Consider the following 23,567-nt stretch of genomic DNA (forward strand, 5'->3'; position numbering starts at 1 on the left):
TTGATTGAATATGGCTGAATATTTATTCAATCAACATATATATAAACATGCTTTATAATAAGCACCGTGTTAAAGCTAAAAAGGTCCCTGAATTCAAGGAGATGCTAATACTCTAATAAGGGAGAAAATACAAGGGACACTTTAACCTATAGCCATAGGCAGGTGTGAAGGAGGGGTCTGTGTATGTCTTGTTAAAGCAGCCTATTGGGAATTACTGGTATAAAGGTTTGTAAGATCAGCATAATGCAGAAAGATTTTAACAACTTAAATTTGGAGTTTCTCCTCTGGTACTGAGGAAGATGAATGTCTTGGGGAAGGATGAAAAAAGTATTCTAAAAGACTGGTCTAATAACTACCTGCCTCTGAACCCTAAAGAGAGTTGAGACTAGTATCAAAGATACCAGCTGGAGGCCATGCCATTATTCCAGAAAGCAATGAGGGCACTGACTCATGGTAATGGAGGGAAGAGAGACTTCACAGAACTTTAGTGCTTAATGGTTATAAACTAGATAAAGATACAGAGGCAGCAGAGCAATCTATGGATAAGAACTCTGAGATATTTAACCAGGAACAAAGTGCAAACAACAATTCTTATCCGTAACATTGGTTAAATACCAGGATTCAACAAGTTTCCAAATTCCACTCGATTTTAGAACTATGAAGGTACATTTACAGAAAAGGTGTGACTTTCACAGGGCATTATGAATGATTAAATAGTTGATGACCAAGGCAGTTATTACAGGTGGGTCTCCTAAGGTATTCATTAAGGCAATGAATGCTATTATTTAGATAGAAATAAGATGTACGCAAAGAGAAAACTCAAGAATTTATATATATACTATAGGATCTAACTAGAAAACCCTAGAAACTTATGGTCTAATATACAGACACTATTACTCCCACTTTTAAGTACTCTTACCTGGTACCTTTTCTCCCAAAATAGACTGATAAAGAGCAATAAAAACATTAGCATCACAGTCTTCTAGTTCTCGAATCCTCAGGTGTATATGACATTGCAAAAGAAGATTATTGGCAATGGTTACCCACTCTGTTGAGAAAGGAAGGGAAAAGATCAGCCTTAACTAGTACTAGAAAAAATCATATACGTTCATTTAAACCCCCCTCGCCACAAAAACAGACACTGAATTCTATAGAAAATAAGGAATTTGTTAGAGAACTTCAAAGACCCTCCTAGTCATGATTTTTGAAAAGATGTATTTAATTTCTTGAGATGACTTCCAATAATTTCAATGTAGTCAAAACTATGATGCAAATCCAATTTTCACTGTTGCAACCTAAAATCTTAAGTTACTTACCATAGTCCCCATTTTACAAGCCATACGTAGGTCTTTTTATTTAAAACACATTTACAAATAAACAGGAATATTATGTTTTATATAAGACAGATTGTGAATAATAATTTGAGGTTACTAGAAACTAATTAATGGCTGTTGCTTCAAATTCCCCACAGCATTAGTCATGTTTCTACCCAATTATCTTGTTCAAGGTGGAGCGTCTCTGATGCCAAACAGGTGGGGATTAACTTAGGCTGTTAATAACTGGAGTAATGACACCAACATTACTGCATCTGTTCTATTTTTAATTATATTTGATGTATATGAAAGAAAATTTGAGAAATACATAAAAACGTCTCTAAATCCAGAGCTAGCACATTACCAATACTGTCGAAGTTTCCTGTGTATCACCCCTTTATTGTTGGGATTAGCAAAATTATTTCAAGGGTTTCTCGACCAAAGGTAATTTAGCAAGCTTAAAACACTTATTCCCTCAAATAACTGGCGAGTAAGGGGGAAATTCTTTTCTGTATGCGTCATCTTCAGTATGTCTAGAAATAAATGTGTGTATATGTAAGAGTGACTTCAAGGCACATTATCTCCCTCTCACCATGCCCATTACTCACAGCTGACCAAAGAATGACAACTGGTTTGAACGCCGTCTTGGAGAAAAGAATGAAAGCGTCCTAGACAACCAAATCAATTCGCTTTACAAAAGCGGCGCTGGATAAAGCCGGTTAACTCTAGAAAGCACTGAAGAGAAAAGTCCACCACTATTCTACTTTGGGAGGAGCATCAACAGATATTTACAGTGCCAGTCCTCAAAAGTTCAAAACAGATGCAGATATGGCCTCAGTCCCCACAATGCAAGAGCAGAGGGCACATTCCCCAGAGAAATAGCTGTCCGGGGAAGGGCACTTTCTGACAGCCCGTTTTGCAGCCAGGATGCGGGCGTGCTGCGGACCTCGCCGCAGGGCCCTTCTCTCCCCCCGCCCCTAAATGAGGCTCGACCGCTTCAAAGGAGCCGGGGAGCGGGGCTGACAGACCCTATCCCGAAAACCCGCCGACTACGACGGGGTGTCTGTCACGAGCCCCACCGGCAGCCCAGACCTGCCCGAGGCCTCAAGATAAGATGGGCAGGGGCGTTCGGGGACTTCGACTGTACGGCTTCAGTCCACACACAACCGGGGCTCAAGGCCGAGACTCACCAGCCTCTGAGCCAGCCATGTCGCGGAGGCAGGTCGCCGCCGGACTCCCAGCCGGGCGCGCGCAGGACGGTGTCCTATGAGGGCCTCACGGCGCAAACCCCGCGGTGACAGAAGGGAGAATCTAACGAAAGTGCCGCGAAGGAGGGGTGGAAGAGGGAGGGACGTTAAAACGGCTTCTCGCTGCTGATTGGTCACCAAGGGAGCACTTCCTTTCGCAGCACGTGCCGAGGCGGCGGTTTGCGGGCTCTAGAAACTATTCTCCACCGGCCAGTTCCCGCTAAGAGGTTCTCTGGTGGGTGGGTTTGACAGCCCAGGTCACCCAGCAGTCCAGGCCGATCTCCCGGGGCCATTAGCACAGCACTTCCGGTGAGCTATTCCGTCTTGTACTCCTCCGCCAAAGCCAACTGGGGAAGTAGTGCGGCCCGCTTACCCGGTGGGAGGGGGCAGCCACGTGACAAAGTCAGGCTCCGCCTTACCGCCTTGGTTGGTTATGGGCGTGAAGGCTCTCTGGAGACGTAAACATCTCCAAGTGGACAGAGTGGGTTAGCCTGGCCTGGCCATTTTATTGTTTGGGCTGTACCGGGAAAAGGGCGCGGTAGCTTCCTTGAAGTGTGAAAGACGAGAAGAAGGTGAAGTCAAAAGTGCAAGCTGAGGCATCCCAGTGGTGGGGTGGCCGGGTGGGTCCACCCTTGTAAGGGGCGAAAAACGGGCGACGCTGAGGGAGGGGCCGCGGGGGGAGGGGCGATAACATGGCGGATTCCGGAACGCCGGCTGGCGTTGCGGCCTCTGCGCAGGGGCGGAGTGATTAGGTCATAGAGCGGCTCCCAGCATACTCTGCGGCGGAGGAGGCGGTCCAGGCTATAAAACCGGCTGCCGGGACGCCGCCGGCACCTCATTCATTTCCACCGGTCTTTTGTCGGTAGCACCGGTTCTTGTCATCGCCGTCCGTCCGCCTTTGCCGCCCCCGCAAGGCTTTGCTGTCGCCACTTCCAGCGACTTGCCGCGCTCGATTCTCTCCGCTTCGCTTCCCGCCAACCGCAACCATTGACGCCATGTCGGGTTATTCGAGTGACCGAGATCGCGGCCGGGATCGAGGGTGAGTGTGGGAACCGACCTGTCAGGCCCGGCGGGTGGGGGATGGGAGGCCGATGAGGGTTGCGGGGGGCGGGGTGGCGGTGGAAACTCGCCTTCTTCAGCCTATCCTTGGGCCTTCTTCATTGAAGAAGGTTTGCGCCATTTTGATATTTGTCCAAAACTGGGAGTTTCCTGTTAACGATTTTCAAGAACGCCTTTTGTGTGGGAGGGGGGCATCGCGGCCTCGATGATTTAGCAGCTGTTGGGAGAATTTCGAGGATCGTATTTTTAGAGAAGGAAAGCGCAGTGCTTCGAGGCAAAGTCGCCGCTCTTAGGTGCAACCTTTCGGGAGGAGTTTTAGGGGCCTCAGGGATTCTGTGGGTGCCGAGGGGGCCGCCTCCGAAGCCGTTAATGCGGCGAGGGCAGGAGGTATCTCGGGAGTCGGCCATGTGGCTGAGCCGTGGGTAGAAAATGCCGGCGGCGGACATGGCGGCGGCGCCTTTGTTACCCCGCCCGGCGGAGGAGCTCAAAATGGCAGCGTCGAGAAAATGTGGCGCAGAGAGAAATGCGAGACAAAGGGGGAAGCGCCGCCCCAGCGGGAACGCCGCCCGGCCGACTCCGCCCGGGTCGGGACTCCTCCCCCGGTAGTCTCCAGCTCCTCCTCCTCTCTTTCTTTGCGTTATATAATTTCGCTTTCTCGGTCGGGAGTCCTTCTGCGGGATCCCCCCAACTCGATTGGCTTGCGTGACTGTTTCCGAGACCACCTTCCTTGTTCTGCTTTCACTGCCTGTGTTGTTCCGTTATCCATTAAAATCGAAGCTCTGTTGCTTGAGGATGGCTGGTAAATAGCGTCATTATTAAGCTGCTTTCTTCTTTCTTTATTGTCGTTCTTAGACATTTAATTTTTAGTCTTGTGGAAAAGATTAGTAGCCACCAGCTGTTGTCTATCCTTGTAATCGGAACTAGTGTTCGGGCAGCCAGTTTCCGACCTGGTAAATCCCGGGCTGTTGATTTGGCTTCAGTGGTGTGGAATTCGCAAAACGCGAAATGAGGGAGATGCGGTGCTTATTGTGGCTTTTGAAAGAATGACCAATCGCTAAGGACAACTGAGTCTTCCATCTCCAATCTTTTATTGATTTTTAGCATATGCTCAGGGATGGTAAGTAAGTCTGTACGTGTTTGAAAATGTAACTTTTTTTTTTTAATTTTAGGTTTGGTGCCCCTCGATTTGGAGGAAGTAGGGCAGGGCCCTTATCTGGAAAGAAGTTTGGAAACCCTGGGGAGAAACTGGTTAAAAAGAAGTGGAATCTTGATGAGCTGCCCAAATTTGAGAAGAATTTTTATCAGGAACACCCTGATTTGGCTAGGCGTACAGCAGTGAGTAATTTCATGTGGCTTCTTCAGGCTATAACTCATTAACTTTTCAGTGAATCAAAATCTGACTAAAAATTTCTCACAAATTTTGGGAAACTCATGTTTTCCAAGTAAGTAGTTGGGGAAGAGGTGTTACTCACTTTTGGAGATATGGGACGTTGACTTTTACGTGGAAGAGTTGAGTGTAACATAATAGGTGGTTCTTGTACTACATGCAGTTTTCTGTATGGATCCAAATTTTTGAAGGTCATCTTAAAGTAGATAATTATAAATTCAGGGCCTTATTTTTAGTTAGTGGGAGTTATGAGACTTCACTGGATTATTATGATTTGTTTTGTAGCAAGAGGTAGAGACATACAGAAGAAGCAAAGAAATTACAGTCAGAGGTCACAACTGTCCAAAGCCAGTCCTGAATTTTTATGAAGCAAACTTCCCTGGTAAGTGCTAGTTTTCCCCACTTTGTTTTTCTTTTTTTTTTTTTTCTTGGCATTACTGATTTTTAATTGCTGTCAATAATTACAGCAAACGTCATGGATGTGATTGCAAGGCAGAACTTTACTGAACCCACAGCTATTCAAGCTCAGGGATGGCCAGTTGCTCTAAGTGGATTGGATATGGTTGGGGTAGCACAAACTGGATCTGGGAAGACGTTGTCTGTAAGTTTGGGAGAACTTTGGAGTTATGTGACATGTGCTAGAGAAAATTGGTTGGGAATTAAAAGAAACGAAGTATTTGAATATAACTTCTGTTGTTTGCTTTTTCTCTGAACAGTATTTGCTGCCTGCCATTGTCCACATCAATCATCAGCCATTTCTAGAGAGAGGTGATGGGCCTATTGTAAGTTTACATATATATTCTATCAGTTTTTGGTTAGAAGTGTAGAAATTTGTGGAATGTATAGCAAAAGTCAATTTGTGCTGGTTTTATATAGAGATATTAGTGATCTTATCCAATTAACCTAGAGACAAAGTTGCTTTGGGTATTGACAGAGTAAGTCATCTGCCAGTGTGTAACACTAGTAAGTTGTCACTCTAAAACTAGAATCCAGGACTCTGCTAAAGGTGTTCCACTTTTTCTTTCATAGTGCTTGGTGCTGGCACCGACTCGGGAACTGGCCCAACAGGTACAGCAAGTAGCTGCTGAATACTGTAGAGCATGTCGCTTGAAGTCCACTTGTATTTATGGTGGTGCTCCCAAGGGACCACAGATACGTGATTTGGAGAGAGGTATGTAACAAGGTTTTTATTTGTCACTGGTGGTGCTGAAAGTTTTAAATGTCATGGTTGCATTTGTGTGTTTAATTGAAGGTGTGGAAATCTGTATTGCAACACCTGGAAGACTGATTGACTTTTTAGAATGTGGGAAAACCAATTTAAGAAGAACCACTTACCTTGTCCTTGATGAAGCAGATAGAATGCTTGATATGGGATTCGAACCCCAAATAAGGAAGATTGTGGATCAGATAAGAGTAAGTGCCCTTCAAATGTGTTCTCTTCAAATTTAGCTCTAAATCCATTCTTAGAATACAATGCTTTTTTTAAATCCAAAAATCTTTAGCCTGATAGGCAAACCCTAATGTGGAGTGCTACTTGGCCAAAAGAAGTAAGACAGCTTGCTGAAGATTTCTTGAAAGACTATATTCATATAAACATTGGTGCACTAGAACTGAGTGCAAATCACAACATTCTTCAGATTGTGGATGTGTGTCATGACGTAGAAAAGGATGAAAAGTAAGTTTGACTATATTGTTTCAAATGTTCTCTTAAAAGTGACTTTCAGTTGGGTGGAATCTGAATGTTAACTTGAAATTAGTCTGTCAGTCACTCTGAAAATTGTTTTGCTTCCTTCATTCAGGTACTTGTTGGCTATCACCGTTTTAGTATAGCGCTCTTATAGTAAAAAGACTTGTGTGGTTTATTTAAGGACCAAAGATAGAACTATTTGAAAGGTTAAGCAGGTGTTTTCTTTTTAATTTGTAGCCATGTAGATTAAAGTTAGTGTTTTGCTCATCATAACTGTGGACTTCTTTTAGAATTCACAATTTTTTGTTTTCTTCAAGGCTTATTCGTTTAATGGAAGAGATCATGAGTGAGAAGGAAAATAAAACCATTGTTTTCGTTGAAACCAAAAGAAGATGTGATGAACTCACTAGAAAAATGAGGAGAGATGGGTATGTGGACTCCTTCCATTGAAGCAGATATTTATTAGAGCTGAGTGTAGGGGAAGGGCAAACTTTAATCAGTGGTAGATCTGCGTTTCAAAGGTAGGAATAATCTGGTAGTATAGGTAAGACTGTATATACATTATTTCAGGCAAAATTAAAAGGGTCTGTGACCAAAAATGGTTTATCACTTGATTAAAATCTATGAGGTTTTAAATGAGACTACTAACGTAACTTTCCTTTAATTTAGGTGGCCTGCCATGGGTATCCATGGTGACAAGAGTCAACAGGAACGTGACTGGGTTCTAAATGGTAAGTTTTTCAAGTGAAGTCCCCCCCTCAAAAAAAAACCTAAAATTTCCATTCACGTCAGTAATTATATATGTGCCTTTTTTTTTTTTTTTCCCCCAGAATTCAAACATGGAAAGGCTCCTATTCTGATTGCTACAGATGTGGCCTCCAGAGGGCTAGGTTAGTACAAACTCGAATTCATGGCTTGGTTTCTCAGAAGATCTCCATATAATTTTTTTAAAGAAAGTTTATTGCTTTCTTTAACCTCTGCATTTTTTCTAAGTTTTTTTCATATAAAGGTGCAGTCTTTGTGGCAAGGCCTAGGCATGACAATCGGAGGACTCGAGGGGGATGGAGGACTAGTGATCGGCTGGCTGCTTCCAGTCGATTAGAGAGGTGAAAAGCTGAAAGTGTGCCAGTAATCTTCAAAAGGCAGAACATACCACCTCTGCCCCGTAAACTGTTCTCTCCGGGGGAAAAAAATGGAAGTTATCCTCACAGTTCACTGCCGTGGTATTTATTCTGTCCCATGCTTTGCATGATTGCCATGGTACAGCATTGTTTCAAACTGTTTATTGTGATCTGTGGGTCTTTGAGTTTCAGTGAGTTTGCTGAAATGTCGAAGAAATATTTCCAAACTTCAATGTTCAATGAAATTTTTGTTCAAGTTTGAAATGGAGAGAGCAGCTTTAAAAGGTACTAAGCCTTTTACAAATTGGTGAGTACTGGCACATAAAATCTAGAGCAGGAGCAACTTCTCACACTTAGTCAGTGGGAAAAGAAAGCAGTGCTTTGAAAGTTCCTCCCTCACCTGCACAGTAGTCGTCATGTCGAGACCTGCCAGAGAGAGACACATTCTCAAGTGAATCCTGGCTTCTTGGAAGCGCTTGCCTAGACGAGACACAGTGCATAAAAACAACTTTTGGGGGACAGGTATGTTTTTCTTGCAGCTGCGGTTGTAAGGTCTTGGCAAGACAAGCAGTGTGGCCAGAATTTTGAACTTCTGATAAGTGTGTAATGCAAAGGACCGTGTATATTTTTGTTGAAAGGTCCTCAAAACAAGAGCACATGAGGAGGTTGCTGTGAACCTTTAATAGTGGCCCTACTGCGCAGAAGCATTCAGATGTCACTTGATGATCTGTAAGGGGATTGTTAATTTGGGAATGTGTTAGGGAATACACACGTCCTTTTGACAGGCTCCATCATTGGGTGGGTAATGAGGCATAAGGATGACGTGTGCTTTTTCTTTTTTTCTCCCCCCTCCCCCCCCCACCCAACCTCAATGGTATTCCTACAGGGAATGGATAACCATTTTAACTGTATTTTTTGCAGCCCATACCTTCTTGGGAATACAATTGTCTAACTTTTTATTTTTGGTCTGGCTGTTGTGGTGTGCAAAACTCTGTACATTGCTATTTTGCCACACTGCAACACCTTACAGATGTGGAAGATGTGAAATTTGTCATCAATTATGACTACCCTAACTCCTCAGAGGATTATATTCATCGAATTGGAAGAACTGCTCGCAGTACCAAAACAGGCACAGCATACACTTTCTTTACACCTAATAACATAAAGCAAGTGAGCGACCTTATCTCTGTGCTTCGTGAAGCTAATCAAGCAATTAATCCCAAATTGCTTCAGTTGGTCGAAGACAGAGGTTCAGGTAAGACCAACCTTTGATAAGAAATGTCGGTGGTTTGGGGTCACCTAATTGCCTACAAATCAGTTTTAAATGGTATTGGCGGGTGAGTAAAACCTTCAGTGAAGAATGGAGTTGAAAAAATACTTAACAGATAGACCTAATTCTTTTGTTAGTAATGATTTATGCCATGGAAATAATCAAGTCTGCAATTTTTTTCTTGACAGGTCGTTCCAGGGGTAGAGGAGGCATGAAGGATGATCGTCGGGACAGATACTCTGCGGGCAAAAGGGGTGGATTTAATACATTTAGAGACAGGGAAAATTATGACCGAGGTTATTCTAGTCTGCTTAAGAGAGATTTTGGGGCAAAAACTCAAAATGGTGTTTACAGTGCTGCAAATTACACCAATGGGAGCTTTGGAAGTAATTTTGTGTCTGCTGGTATACAGACCAGTTTTAGGACTGGTAATCCAACAGGGACTTACCAGAATGGTTATGATAGCACTCAGCAATATGGAAGTAATGTTGCAAATATGCACAATGGTATGAACCAACAGGCATATGCATATCCTGCTACTGCAGCTGCGCCTATGATTGGTTATCCAATGCCAACAGGATATTCTCAATAAGACTTTAGAAGTATATGTAAATGTCTGTTTTTCATAATTGCTCTTTATATCGTGTGTTATCAGACAAGATAGTTATTTAAGAAACATGGGAAATGCAGAAATGACTGCAGTGCAGCAGTAATTATGGTGCACTTTTTCGCTATTTAAGTTGGATATTTCTCTACATTCCTGAAACAATTTTTAGGTTTTTTTTGTACTAGAAAATGCAGGCAGTGTTTTCACAAAAGTAAATGTACAGTGATTTGAAATAAAATAAATGAAGGCAATGCATGGCCTTCCAATAAAAAATATTTGAAGACTGAATTAAGTGGAAATGGTACTTTATTTTACATATATAATGTCATGTAAAACTTGGCTTAGATGGTCTTTTTTTAATCATAAAAACTTAAATTGAGTGCTCCTTTCTATAGTTTCGTTTTGGGAAGTGGGAAGATCAGAAGGCCCTTCTTCCTGTGATCTATTCCTATTTTAAGGATTAAAATGCGATTGATTTAGGTTGATTAACAATTCTAGGCTAGATTGCATAAAAGCTCTCTACTTCTCAACATCAGGTGAGTCATTTAATAGTTTCTTAGCAGAGTGGTGAAATGAGATACTAAAACATACAGGAAATAACTATAGCCCCACCCTCAGACTGCTTAGTGTGAGAACACAGATGACTTTTGTTCCTTTTGCAAAATTTATAATTAGAGAACTCTCCAAATAACTTATTTTTGAAGAGATTATATTTGTGCTCCTGGCCATGTTACGAATTAACTGAAATGCTGAACGAAGCTGAAAAGACTACACCCTTGAAAAGATGGTTGGCCAAGAGCTAAGTTTGAATTTGCTTTCAGTGTTAGTGTAGGTAGTATAGAGAGATGCTCGTTTCACAGGCTTCCTGGGACTCTTAACTGTAGTCATACTGGGAGTCATGAATGTCCAGTAATTCAGGGAACTCAAAATGTAAGGTGTATTTATGTTCAAATGAACATTAGGAAAATCCTCGAAATTAACGGTTAACCTAGAGGAAAGCCATGTTACCAAAAGCACGGAGACTACGATATAGGTCCTTCTGTTAGGGTCAACGTGGGTTTATTGCTAAAAAGATCCAGTGGGTAGCTTTAGGTTTAACTTTGGCTCACCAACCTTAATACTTCCTTTCATTGATGGCTAGAAGTAAGACCTGAATGTCTTCCCAGCAGCTCTGGTGTGTGTTTTTTGCAAGAAGAGAAAAGGTCTTTATGAGACTGCATTTAAATACTGATTATTAAAGTGAGGCTTTAATTGGTGTTAATGCCTTATGTCTAAAATGTAAGACTGAACTAGAATTTTCCTGGGGCAGGATAACGAGTGGTATATTTAGGACTAATACATTGAAAACTGGTTCAGGCTCTAGTAATTGAACAGTTTTCAATAGCATGATTAGTCAAATTCATTATGACTTTTAACTTACAAGAAGCTTTTGGGGTAGGTTGGAGTATTTATTATATTTTCTGTTCAGTGTCTTAACCTGGGCCTTTTATTTTGTAAACACTTAAATGATTGTGGGGCTGTGGAAAATATTTAACTCTTTACCTTTTGAAGTAAGTTTTAAAAGACAGTCCACTTTTTAGCATGTGTGTTGTGTCCAGCCTGTGGTTGTCTTAACTAATAAATGTGATTTTTCTCCCCGTTCTCTCTTTTATTTATTTGCGTTTAGGCCTCGTGTGTTTCCGGGGTGTGGAAAACACACATAAGTGTTACTCAGCTTCGCAGTTAATATAATTGCTTTCCAGCAAATACCGTTTTACTAGCATCTTTTTTTAAACAAATTTTCACATGTTCTGTATGGAATGATTTTTTGAATGTGTCCACCACCTTAAATGTGATGAATTTTAACTTCCTATATTCTGTTCATTGCTAAGCTGCTACCCTTTACATAAACTGTCTCTTCCAAGTGTTAAAATGGAGCTGTAAAGCCAGAAGTCTGCTCCGTAGTCCTGGATCTCCGTTTTAAGCAGGTTTTCTCAAGTTATTTTTGAAGGGCCTTTTAGAAGGGTACTCTGGTAGAACAACTCTGTACACCGGTGGTTCGTTGTCAGTGTGCTTCCACGTTAACCTGGAGAGTTTAAATATTGCTGGGCCCTTTTCAGCAGCTTGTTTTTTAAGCAACGTTTCCAGGTGATGCAGGTGCTGCTGGTCCAGGGCATCCCTTTTAACACCAATATGTAAAGGGACTATACTCCTTCCCCGTCACAACCTCAACGGGAACTCCCAGGAGAGGGCAGGCAGGACAGCATTTTACTAGAGATGAACGTAAGGCGTGGGTCTCTAAACTACCATTAAGGAGTACAATTGTAAAGAGGGGAACCAAGATTTATTTTTGTGAACACTTAAGGCTGAGAAGGTGTACTTAAATGGTAGTTTGTAGAATAACGAAGTAGTTTATTTTACTTTTTTTTTTTTTTTTTGCGGTACGCGGGCCTCTCACTGTTGTGGCCTCTCCCGTTGCGGAGCACAGGCTCCGGACGCGCAGGCTCAGCGGCCATGGCTCACGGGCCCAGCCGCTTCGCGGCATGTGGGATCTTCCCGGACCGGGGCACGAACCCGTGTCACCTGCATCGGCAGGCGGACTGTCAACCACTGCGTCACCAGGGAAGGCCACCGAAATAGTCTCATGTCTCATTTGCGGAAAAAAAAAAAAAGGGAAGGTAAAGCGGACTCAATAGTGGCAACAGCGGGATAGTGAAAAGTAGATGGGAATGATCTTTATCGGTGTTGAAGACAAAAAGAACAAGTAGAGCCGGACGTGACGGATGTAAGAGACAGGAAGCCTAATAACTTCGCCTTGGCGAGTAGAATAGGCACGCGGCGGTGGCGGCAGCGGCCGGAACGCAGTGACGTACTTCCGTTGGTGGGATTGGCCGCGAGTACGCTCACTTCCGTCGCGCCTGCGCAGGTGGCCCCCTACTCCCGGTTGTGGCGGGTTTTCGGGGCCCATATTACACATATGTTAGCCTTTCATAGGAGACTGTGCACTTTTAATTCCTGAAGGCGATGCGCTGTGGTGCAGCCGTCAGGGCCGGCCAGAAAGTCTGCAGGTGCCTGCTGTCTGGGTTTAGTCGAGTAGATGGGGGGCAGTTGACGGAAGGGAGCGGCTCCTTTGTAGGGCCCTTGAGGTCGCACGGGGAGCTGCCCCCGGTGAGCGAGCTGAGAGAAGGCCCCGAGTCTGGCGGCGAGGAGAGCGAGGTGCTGGTTGAGATCTGTCAGAAAAGGCGTTTCCTCAGTGGCACCAAGCGACAGCTTAGTCGAGATTCTCTTCTGAGCGGGTGCCACCCCGGCCTTGGCCCCTTGGGTATAGAGTTGCGGAAGAACCTGGCGGCGGAATGGTGGTCCGCGGTGGTGGTGTTCAGGGAGCAGGTCTTCCCGGTAGACGCCCTCTACCATGAACCAGGCCCTTCGCTGCCCGGGGACAGTGCCTTCAGGTTAGTTTCTGCAGAAACGCTACGCGAAATCTCGCAAGACAAAGAGCTGAGTAAGGAACAGCTAGGAGCATTTCTTGAGAACTTACTGAAAACTTCTGGGAAACTACGGGAGAACCTTCTTCACGGTATGCTTCACGATTTCATGCTTCAAAATAGGTGTCGGGGTGGAAAGGCAGACTCGCTCGATTTCCCAGATTGCAGCTGGCCCTGTATTCACATGGAAAGGAAATTATCTGGTTCTCAGTCTTATTGAAGTAGTTGGGTTTGTTGACAGTGTTGCTGCCTTGGAGAAAACTGGTTAATGGGATCGTTATTGTTCCTTAAAGAATCCGGCCCGGGGCTTCCCTGGTGGCGCAGTGGTTGAGAGTCCGCCTGCCGATGCAGGGGACACGGGTTCGTGCCCTGGTCCGGGAGGATCCCACATGCCGCGGAGCGGCTGGGTCCGTGAGCCATGGCCGCTGAGCCTGCGCGTCCGGGGCCTGTGCTCCGCAACGGGAGAAGCCGCAGCGGTGAGAGGCCCGCGTACCGCAAAAAAAAAAAAAAAAATGAATCCGGCCCAAGGCTCTAATAAAGCTCTCAGTTTCACAAGGCAACCCTAGAATTTTGGAGTTTATTGAGCGGCCCTAGAATTAGGACCTAAATTAAATCGTGTGTTTGAATCATTGGTTCATTGTTACTGAAATATTTATAAATACTTCCATAGTTTTCTTTTTTTTACACACTATAGGCTAATCGAGAGCTCGTTTTTTTAGAGCAACAAGAAAATGCCCTCCCCCAGTTTTTCTTACCGAAAACTGATCTACACAATCTGTTGTTTGAAGAGCCCTTAAGGTAATTTTTGAATTGGCAGAATAATAGGACTAATCAAGTTTTATAAGCGATTCTTGAGTGAATACACAGAAATTTGTAGGGCACAATATGCGTTCAAAGTCAAATAGATCATGATAGCAGAGATTCTGGAAAAAAAAATTTAGAATTTTTACAGGACAGACTTGCTGCCACAGCATCTCATCTTTGCAAAATGCTATCCTTACCATTTTTTATTAAGTGGTACTAGGAAGTAATTTAAAATAACCAGTGTCCATGGTTCTCTGAAAATTGGTACCTATATTGTAAACTTTTAAAGATTTCCTTAATAAAATAAAGCAAACTTAAACTGGTGGGTAAACGTGACAATTTTGATTTGTGCTACTTTAATTATTCTATGATGATTTTACTTTGGGGAAGTTAAATCACTGCTCATTACCATGTCCCAAAACAAATAAATCTTTTCTTCCCTATTAGAAAATGAAACATAGCTCTCTTAGATTCATCAAAGCATTTATTGATGTGCCAGACATTTTCTTGCCTTTAGAAACTTAAATCCACTTACTTGCCAAATTTTTGGTTGTCTAGTGTTTTTAGCTTCTGAGTACCAGTTTGCCATTTCTTTCCATGCCCAGTGCCCTTACCCTCTTTATTTCATGTTTGAGCTATTGTGGTAGCCTCTACTTATGAACGGTTTTTAAAATTTCTCAGCCATTTTTTCTCCAAATATTGTTACTGCCCCATTCTTTCTTCTGTCCTTCTGTGATTAATTACACATATGTTAGACTCACCCCCCAGCATCTTGTTATCAGCTTTCTTGAACACATTAATTACACTTAAAAGTCTATATCTGATAACTCAGGTATGTCGGTTTCTGTTATCTGTCTTACTCCAGGCTTTTGGTCATTTGGACTTTCGATTTTCTAGGTACTTTGTGTGTTAATTGTAGAGATAAATTGAGGCTCTGGGTGGCATTATTTTCTTCTACCTGGGAGGGTTTACTTTTGCTTTTGGCAGGCAGCTAGGGCATATCTTCTTAATACAATATGGGATTAAGTGTATTGAGGCTGGATTTCAGTCTTTTTGCTTCACCTCTGCTCCTAGAGTGTAGCCCTTTGAGTGTACGTAGTGAAAGGCTGGGGTGTTTTCCAGAGCCCCTCCTCCTTAAGAGCCTCGAACTACAATTTTTGGGCTTCCTGGCCCCATACGATGTCAGGAAGCTCTGCTCAGCATTTCAGCTTCTTAGTTCTCCTACTTCAGATTGGAAAAGCAGCACTAAATGTTGGGTTCACCTCTGTTCTTACATTCTCTCTAAATCTTGGACCCTCAAGTCCTTACTGCCTTGACAGCTCTCCTGTGTCTTTAAACAGATTCTTTTTTTCAGTTTCTTGACCAGTTTTTCTTGTTATCAACAAGCTTGTCTACTATTACCAGAAGTGGAAATCTCAAATCAAGTAACTTTTGAACACAGTGTTATCATTTAGTGGGATATAATCTAAGTGCATAAAGAACTACAAAGAAATCTTGAACTTTATTGTATTGATTTATTGTAAGTAGAAATGTTGGGATTATAATTCTGAAGCTGTTTCACATATAAGATAACGCAAATAGACCAATGGATAGATTTATTAGGAAACAAGATTTTCACTGAAAGAGAAAAGATGTACAACAAGGCAAGGATAAACTTTATAATGTTAAATTTGAATTGACTATCAGTGTGAATTCATGATTTTTTAAAAATACAAATTTCCTAACTTTCTTCATTGAAGGGGCCTAGAAGCGATGACAATAGCAATGAGCACACCTAGTACCCAGAATTTGGTTTCTAAAGGAACCAGTGCTTGGAGAAATGGCTCATTCCAGGTATGAGGCAGGGCAGTACAAAGTGACTTTGGCACAGTTTATGGTGCTAGAAAGCAAAAAATTACTAGAAGACTAGTGGGTTTATGTTAAAAGGACATAGATGCTGGCTTGAAGGAGACTCCCACTGGCTAAGTTTGGGACAAATTGAACATTAAAATAAATATTGATGGTAATGGGATCAGAACACATTAAATAAAATTAAAAATCTAATCCACAGTGTTAAACAAAAAATTAAGTAATTGAGGCTGCTGGTAGAAAGAGGAGTTGGAAAGAGTTTGTCTTTGTAGGAGCTATGCAATAAATGTAGAAGGAAAGATAGGATAGAAAAATCACCTTTTTATGATTTTGTAATCCTCGGTATAATAATAATTCAAGCAGGGGTTCATCAACAGATTCTAAAATATTGGGTGTGGGACTTCCCAGGTGGTGCAGCAGTTAAGAATCCGCCTGCCAATGCAGGGGACACGGGTTCGAGCCCTGGTCCGGGAAGATCCCACATGCCACAGAGCGACTAAGCCCATGAGCCACAACTACTGAAGCCCGTGCGCCTAGAGCCCATGCTCTGCAACAAGAGAAGCCACTGCAATGAGAAGCCCGCGCACCGCAACAAGAGCAACCCCCTCTCGCCACGACTAGAGAAAGCCCGCATGCAGCAACGAAGACCCAACGCAGCCAAAAATTAATTAATTAATTAAAAGAAAACGATTGCCCCTTTGTTAAGAAATAAATAAAATAAAATATTGGGTGGAAGATTGTTGGGGAGCAGGATAATGTTGGGGAAAGGATATTCACTACCTTAACTTGGTAATCAAATCTGGTTTCATTAAAAGTGGGATTATTTGATACTGTGTTACTCCTGTTAGGATGCAACAGCACATATACATCAACTATGTAGTATTTATTCCTGCTAAAAATGATTAACCCAAATTAAATAAGGAAAAATTCAGACAAATCTAATGTGAGATAATCTATGACTGGCCTGTTCTCAAATTAAAAATTGATATCATTAAAAGCAAAGTTAGAGAGGGAGAAGTCGGGAAATATTCTAGTTTCAGAGTGATTTAAGAGACCTAATAAAATGCAGTGAGTTAACCTTAATTAGTGCGAAAGAGAGCAGCAGTAAATGGCTTTTGGGGTGACAATTCGAGAAAATAGAATATTGACCATAAGTTAGATGAAATTATGATATTATGATTAATTTAATGGTGTAATAGTGGTATACAGTGAATATTTTTAATTTTAGGAGGTACATGCTAAAATGTTTTGGGGTGAACAAGAAATAGAAAATAAATGTGGCAGAATGTTGACAATTGGTGAATCTAGGTTAAGGGTTTACAGATGTTTATTGTACTGTTCTTTCAACTTTCTTGTAGATTTGAAAATCTTCATACTGAAAAGTTGGGGGAAACTACCTAAAGTGGTAATCAATTAAGAACTGCCTTAGTACCTCCATGCTACTGTATTTACTGCTGTGTTAGCATTATATTATTAATTTGTCTATAAATTGACCAAAATTATTTGGGTTTATAAAATAGGTTTATATAGTGATTGATTTATCTTTTGACAGGTGCCTTGGAGCATTATGTTAATTACCTGGATCTGCTAAACAAGAGGCTACCTTTTGGCCTTGCTCAGATTGGAGTGTGTTTTCATCCTGTTTCTGATACTAAGCAGACACCTGATGGTGTTAAAAGGTACACAAAAAAATGGAAATAACTTGGCCTTGTATTTAAACAGTCACTTTCACTTTGGGATAGATTATATGATTTTCAAATAAGTGATTATCTGATATTTCTGATATCCAAAGAATCGGTGAAAAGACTGAAGCTTCACTGGTATGGTTTACTTCAGCAAGAACTGCAAGCCAGTGGCTTGATTTCTGGTTACGTCATCGACTCCTGTGGTGGAGAAAGGTACTACAATAATTACCCTTAATTTAATAATGATTAGGCAAATTGTCTTAGTGTGTCAGAGGTAATACTTCTCTACAATAAATGAAATTTATTTTGATGTAGCAATGTTATATTTATAAGAGACAGCTATAATAAATTAACAACTACATATAAAACTCTTTGTAATAATTTTCATTGTTCCATAAAACAAAGTTACTTTAGTAAAGACGTCTGTTGATGTCTTGCTCAGAAACTTTTGTTGGTAAGACTTTACATTCTAGGTAAAGTTCAAATCCCTTACCTGGCATTCCTGATTGGTGTAGAGTTGGACCCTTGCCCACTCTTACAGCTTTAGCTTTTTTTTTTTTAAAGATCTTTATTGGAGTATAATTGCTTCACAATACTGTCTTAGTTTTGCTTCCAACCTCCATGAACTCTCCATATTAGTCAAATGGTCCTGTAATTTACAGTCAAGTTTCAGTGTAAGCCTAAGAGAAAAGAGTTGAAGTAAGCATTTTTGTCATGCCATTGTCTTATTTCTCTAACTCTCAAAATCTCCAAACACCCATGTAAACTAAATGGAATGATCACAAATAAGGAAGGATGAGAATGGTGAGTATGTGATACTTTCTTCTTTATCCCACTTAGTTCATGGTTCCTTCCCTTCTTATTAATTGACCACAGAAATGCTAGATAGCATCAACAGTTTTTCTCTGTAATTCTTTCAGATTAAAAAACACTATTTGTAACAGTATATTCACTCATATTTAATTAAACTTAACAATTTTTTATTTGGGACTTGACCAGTTTCATTCAGTTGCTGGGGGCAACTTTACTTTTTAATATTTATTTTAATAAGTTAATAAGACAAACTTTCTTTTCCAGTTTGCTGTGAGTCCATCTAACTTCAGCAGCAGTGATTGTCAGGATGAAGCGGGCCGAAAAGGAAACAAACTTTACTACAATTTTCCGTGGGGAAAGGAGCCAATAGAAACCCTGTGGAATCTAGGAGATCATGAACTTTTACGCATGTATCCTGAAAATGTAGCTCAATTACATGTATGTTTTACCTTGTGCGCCTATGTATCCTTTACCCAGATTCTCTAACTGTGATCATTTCTGAACCATTTGAGAATAAGCTGTAGACATGGTGCCCCATGACGTCTTAATACTTCAGTATGCATTTCTCAAGTACAGGGACTCACCTGTATAACCACAATGCAATCATTATGATCAGGAAAGTAACAGTAATCTGCTATTATTCTCAAATCCACAGAACCCTTCAGATGTAACCAATTATTCTAATCTGCCCTTTATAGGTCCAGGATCCAATCTAGGATCCTGTATTTCATGTAGTTGTCATGTGTCCTTAGTTTCCTTCAAATAATTCCTTTTATTTTTCCTTGTCTTTCATGACCTTGACAGTTTTGAAGAGTACAGACTGGTTACTTTGTAGAATGTCCCCTGGTTTGAGTTTCTTTCATGTGTCCTCATGATTTATGTATTTTTGCTAAGAATGTCACAGAAATGGTGCTACCCTCTTCTCAGTGCATCATATTGGCTTGTTACTGGTGATGTTAACTTTTATCGCTTGGTTAAGATGATGCTTCCAGGTTTCTCCAGTGTAAAGTTGATAAGTATTTTGTACTTATTAATTGATGAGTAATTAATAAGCCTTTTGTGGGCAGATACTTTGACTATGTAAATAACCTGTTTCTCACCAGATTCTGGCCTACTGGTTGCAACATCCATTGATGATTCTTGCCCAAATTGATTATTACTATGAGGGTTGCCAAATGGTAATTTTAAAAATTTCATCAGTCTATCTAGACTTACTGATCAATTTGTATTCTGATTCTGTAAGTGCAAAATGTAATTTTAAGAGGTAGTTCTGCTAAATGATGCTTTATTTTTGTTCTCCTTTTCTGTGAAGGGCAGAGATGGACGGAAAAATGTGGTTCCTTCTGTTTTATCCATAAATGGTGATCTAGACCGAGGCATGCTGGCATATCTCTACGATTCTTTCCAGCTAACAGAGAACTCCTTTACAAGAAAGAAAGATCTTCATAGAAAGGTGCTTTGATATTTCAGAGATAGACTTGGGAAATTAAACATATAAATTTCTCTCCCTTTTTTTATGTTAGTGTACTTGGTTTCTAATATAAACTCTGAATAATAATTTTTTTAGTGCAAGTTATTTATTTTTCAGGTTTTTTTAGAATCTGCCCACAGGAATAATAAGCAGGTTCTCACAGAATAGAAGAAGGAATCCCTCTTGGGTAATCCCAAAGGCGTTTCTGTTTGAACTTGGGCAGCTGGACAGCTGTCTCTGATTCTTAGCCCCTGAGCCTTTTCACTTATGGCTTCTGCTTGTATCAGAAGCTGAGTGTTAAGTAGGAGTAAGTAAAACAGGCCAGCAAGACTTGTGGTATTAACCTCTCTGCTTCTGGTCTGACCCCAAGTGGCTGATCACTGGATCACAGGAACTAGACATGGGTCTGGGTCAAGGGAAGGGCTTATTTTAGGATGTGCAATTTGAGCATTTTTATGGGCTGAAAATCAAGAGAGAGGAGGGGTTGAAGAAATAGGAGAGAAATGAAGTACCTAATGGAGCAAGATTTTAGAAGAAACAGGAAGGACCAAGACAGAATCAAGAACACAAGTTGGGGGGTTTTGTCTTGAAAAGGGAGTTATTTTTTGAAACAGCAGGGTGGAAAGAAACAATTTCATAGATATAAATAGGCTACTAGAGCTGGTTAGCCCTTGAAGGAAGTTTTACTCATATCCTCTATTTTCTTGGGGAATTAGGAAGCAAGATTATTAGCTTAAAATGTGGAGGAGTAGGGGTTTAAGTGGCAAGAGTTTAGAATACTCATATTTCCCTTGAATGGGAAAGGGAGCTTCCCCAAAATCAAAAGTTTTCACGTGTTGAGTGCTCAACTGGGATTAGACACCATGAGTTTGTAGCACCACTCTGCCTAGTTAGTGATTTATTATGCAGTGCTTGTTTAGCCTGATGTGGCCATTTATAGAATTGTTTGGGATTTATAGGGTGTGTGTAGCAGACAAACAAGGGGGATCCTTTCTTTCTCTTACATACTGCACATCCAAACCATCAGCAAAACCTCTTTGATTCTGTCTTCAAAATATATCCTGAATCTGACGGTTTCTTAGCACCTCCCCTGCTCGCAGTCTGATCTAAGCCACCATCATCCCCACCTCCCTGCACTGAGTGGCCCTTTTTAAAGGTACGCGTTACTTTGTTCCTCTGCTCTAAACACTCCAATAAGCTCCTCCTCTCACTCAGAGGAAAAGCCAAAGCCCCTAAAATGTTTTACAAAGCATTATCCCTTTTGACCTTCAACTCCTCTCCACCTTACTCAATCTGCTCCAGCAGCACAGACCTATTGTTGTTTCTAGAACATGCCCAGTGTGTGCTCCCAGCTCAAGAGCTTTGTCATTAATGCTCCCCTTTGTCTGAGTGCTCTTCCTCCAAGTCCACGTCTCGTCCCTCCATCCCCTTTCAAGTCTGCTCACATGTCGCCTCAGAGAGGAGACTTTCTCTTACCCCCTTATTTATTTATTTATTTTTAATGGTCCCATTGTAGTTTTTTTGTTTTTTTTTTTTTTGGCTGCACCGTGCGGCATGTGGGATCTCAGTTGCCTCACCAGAGACCTCGCCCCCTGCAGTGGAAGCGTGGAGTCCTAACCACTGGACCTCCAGGGAATTCCCTCTTACCACCTTATTTAAAATAGCAAACAACCCTCCACCAGCCCACCCCTTGCCAGCACTTCCTATCTTCTTTTTTTTTTCAACGCTTACCACCTTCAAATATATTATTTACTTATCTATTTTGTTATCTGCTTCTCTGCATTATGAGGGACAGGATTTTTGTCCCCACCGCCTAGAATTATTTCTCGTACCAAGTAGCCATTCACATGTTTGTTGAATGGCTGAATGAATGCATAGAGTGATGGGTTTTGGCAAGAGAAAGTCCAAGTGATAAGCCACATGGCTCAGGCTGGGTAGGGAAGGCAGTGATGCCAGAAAGGGGCATTTCAACTGAGAGAAAATGGATTTGTCAGAAAATGGGAGAATATCAAGTGAACTTATTTCTGTAGAATGCCTGAATGGAGACATCTATGAGCAGCTGAATAAAGATGGTTGATACATCATTATGTGATATTTTTTATGACCTCAGCTAGCTTCCATTTTCACACAGAAAATTTTAATTGCTTAAACAGCTTCATGTTTATTAGTGCTTGTCCTTTTTACCCCTTCTCTTTAAATTGTTTTAGGTGCTTAAACTTCACCCTTGTTTAGCCCCTATTAAGGTTGCTTTGGATGTGGGAAGAGGCCCAACAGTGGAACTAAGACAGGTGGGTTAAATAAGTTTTAATGTCATGATTTCAATTATAACCATTATTCCAAGTAAATGAGTAGTTTGCCATCTAGTTTTATTTTGATTCATTTTTTTAAAAATTATAATTAAATAATGAACTGTGAACATATTTTAATTAAATAATGAAATTTTTATTAAATGAAAAAATTCATTTTTAATGAATTTTAAAATTTTTAATTAAATCATTCATTAATGAATTTTAATTAAATAATAATAAATACTACAGTTAATTACAGATAATTTGAAGTATATTATATTAAAGAAGCTGAATACAGTTCAGTGGGCTTTGCTCTTAATGTCATGCCCAGTCATAGTTGCATTTTTTTAAATGAGTATGCATAATTTTGGCAATCAAAATATTCGTACAGACGTCTAGTGAATTATTTCTTACCCTCTTCCCTTTTTAACTTAACACTTTTGATACTTTTTGGTATAAACACAAGTTCTAGATCTGTAATCTTATTTTTCTAATCTATCTGGTCAAATTAAATACTGTTAAGAAAAACCAGGACCCCTTCAGCAGTCATTTCTGTTTGGGTATCTCAGACCCATCCAGGGACCTGAGTGAGGATACTAGAAAGATTGACCTGGCTTTCCCGGGCTCCTGTGCAGGGGTCTGGGAAGGTGGGGATAATGAGCTCAGGGAAAGGGAAGAGAATGGCTTAATTTCCACATTTCCCCCAGGATTGCAGGAGGCTCCACAACACCCTGGTAGGTACCAAGTTCCTAGGGATTTTTTTGCTTGAAGGACAAAGAACTCTGCTTCGTAGATTTTCATCATTACCATTGCAGGCCTTTTGTTTTGTTTTGTTTTTGTTTGTAAGCATATTAGTAGTATTTTGTGCCTTGGGTGTTTTACCAAAAGAGTAGTGTCTTATTCTGTTTTTAACGCTTTTCCCCTCAGCAGTATGACAAAGAGAATCCTTACGTATGTAACTTTCTGGGCTATGAAAGAGGTTTTGTGGGTTATTTCCCCATGTCTTCACCTGTGCTTTATCATGCTTAGAACTTTTTCTCTCCTTTTCTACCTTCTGTTAGAGCACATTTTCTGCTGGCAACCAAAACTAAACTTACTAAAACTCATATTTATTTTTCCCTGATAATTTCTTAGATTTATTAATATCTATATTCTCATCTATCCCCAAAATATCCTGTACCTTAACACCCATTTACTTCGCTGTGGTCTTTCCCTGGGAACTTGTTAGAAATGCAAATTCTTGCCAGACCTGCTGAATCAGAAACTCTGGGGGGTGAGGCTGAGCCATCTGTGTTTTGCAAGCCCTCCAGGTGATTCTGGTGTTTAAGTTTGAGAAACAGTGCTCTAGCTCAGGCACACACCCCTACCCCCTCTCCCTCCCCATGGGGACATTTGGTAATATCTGGGGACATTTTGGGGGACATTTTTGGTTGTCAGAAGGTGGGGAAGGGTGGTCCGGACATCTAATGGAGACCAGGGATGCTGCTAAACATTCTATATCAG

At 41.2% G+C, this 23,567-nt stretch overlaps 3 protein-coding genes across 11 annotated transcripts in view; 2 read left to right on the top strand and 1 right to left on the bottom strand.

Moving 5' to 3' along the window:
* The window catches only part of CEP95 (centrosomal protein 95), a 59,392-nt gene extending 56,543 nt beyond the window's left edge, over nt 1-2,849 (bottom strand). For 3 of the 5 annotated variants that reach the window (XM_027081175.1, XM_027081174.1, XM_027081173.1), the window contains exons 1-2: nt 2,504-2,849; nt 920-1,048 (exon numbers count right to left, since the gene is read on the bottom strand). In XM_027081175.1, the coding sequence (XP_026936976.1) occupies nt 920-1,048; nt 2,504-2,522 (148 nt within the window). In that variant the 5' untranslated portion in view covers nt 2,523-2,849. Of the gene's footprint in view, nt 1-919; nt 1,049-2,503 lie in introns of those variants that run through there. The other 2 variants (XM_027081177.1, XM_027081178.1) reach the window with 1 other exon arrangement.
* Nucleotides 2,850-3,129: 280 nt separating this feature from the next.
* On the top strand, nt 3,130-11,328 carry DDX5 (DEAD-box helicase 5). Of its 2 annotated transcripts, XM_027081180.1 has the most exons (13): nt 3,130-3,599; nt 4,789-4,954; nt 5,292-5,388; nt 5,474-5,607; nt 5,723-5,788; nt 6,036-6,177; nt 6,259-6,419; nt 6,509-6,681; nt 7,011-7,121; nt 7,363-7,424; nt 7,524-7,583; nt 8,845-9,069; nt 9,273-11,328. In XM_027081180.1, the coding sequence occupies exons 1-13, from the start codon at nt 3,556-3,558 to the stop codon at nt 9,674-9,676; spliced, it is 1,845 nt and encodes a 614-aa protein (XP_026936981.1). In that variant the 5' UTR covers nt 3,130-3,555; the 3' UTR covers nt 9,677-11,328. The 2 variants fall into 2 exon arrangements, with proteins under 2 accessions (XP_026936981.1, XP_026936982.1); XM_027081181.1 differs by lacking the exon at nt 8,845-9,069 and having other exon boundaries at nt 3,409-3,599.
* Nucleotides 11,329-12,282: 954 nt separating this feature from the next.
* POLG2 (DNA polymerase gamma 2, accessory subunit) overlaps nt 12,283-23,567 on the top strand; it is a 35,089-nt gene continuing 23,804 nt past the window's right edge. Inside the window, exons 1-6 of one of the 4 annotated variants that reach the window (XM_027081189.1) lie at nt 12,283-13,247; nt 17,360-17,486; nt 17,600-17,705; nt 18,570-18,743; nt 19,618-19,758; nt 20,804-21,292. In XM_027081189.1, coding sequence (XP_026936990.1) covers nt 12,695-13,247; nt 17,360-17,486; nt 17,600-17,705; nt 18,570-18,743; nt 19,618-19,758; nt 20,804-20,881 — 1,179 coding nt within the window. In that variant the 5' untranslated portion in view covers nt 12,283-12,694 and the 3' untranslated portion in view covers nt 20,882-21,292. Of the gene's footprint in view, nt 13,248-17,359; nt 17,487-17,599; nt 17,706-18,569; nt 18,744-19,617; nt 19,759-20,803; nt 21,293-21,983; nt 22,065-23,567 lie in introns of those variants that run through there. The other 3 variants (XM_027081185.1, XM_027081187.1, XM_027081188.1) reach the window with 3 other exon arrangements.

The sequence above is a fragment of the Aethalodelphis obliquidens genome, unplaced genomic scaffold, assembly GCF_003676395.1.
Source record: "Aethalodelphis obliquidens isolate GAN/ISIS:26980383/991018 unplaced genomic scaffold, ASM367639v1 scaffold44, whole genome shotgun sequence".
Classification (NCBI taxonomy): domain Eukaryota; kingdom Metazoa; phylum Chordata; class Mammalia; order Artiodactyla; family Delphinidae; genus Aethalodelphis; species Aethalodelphis obliquidens.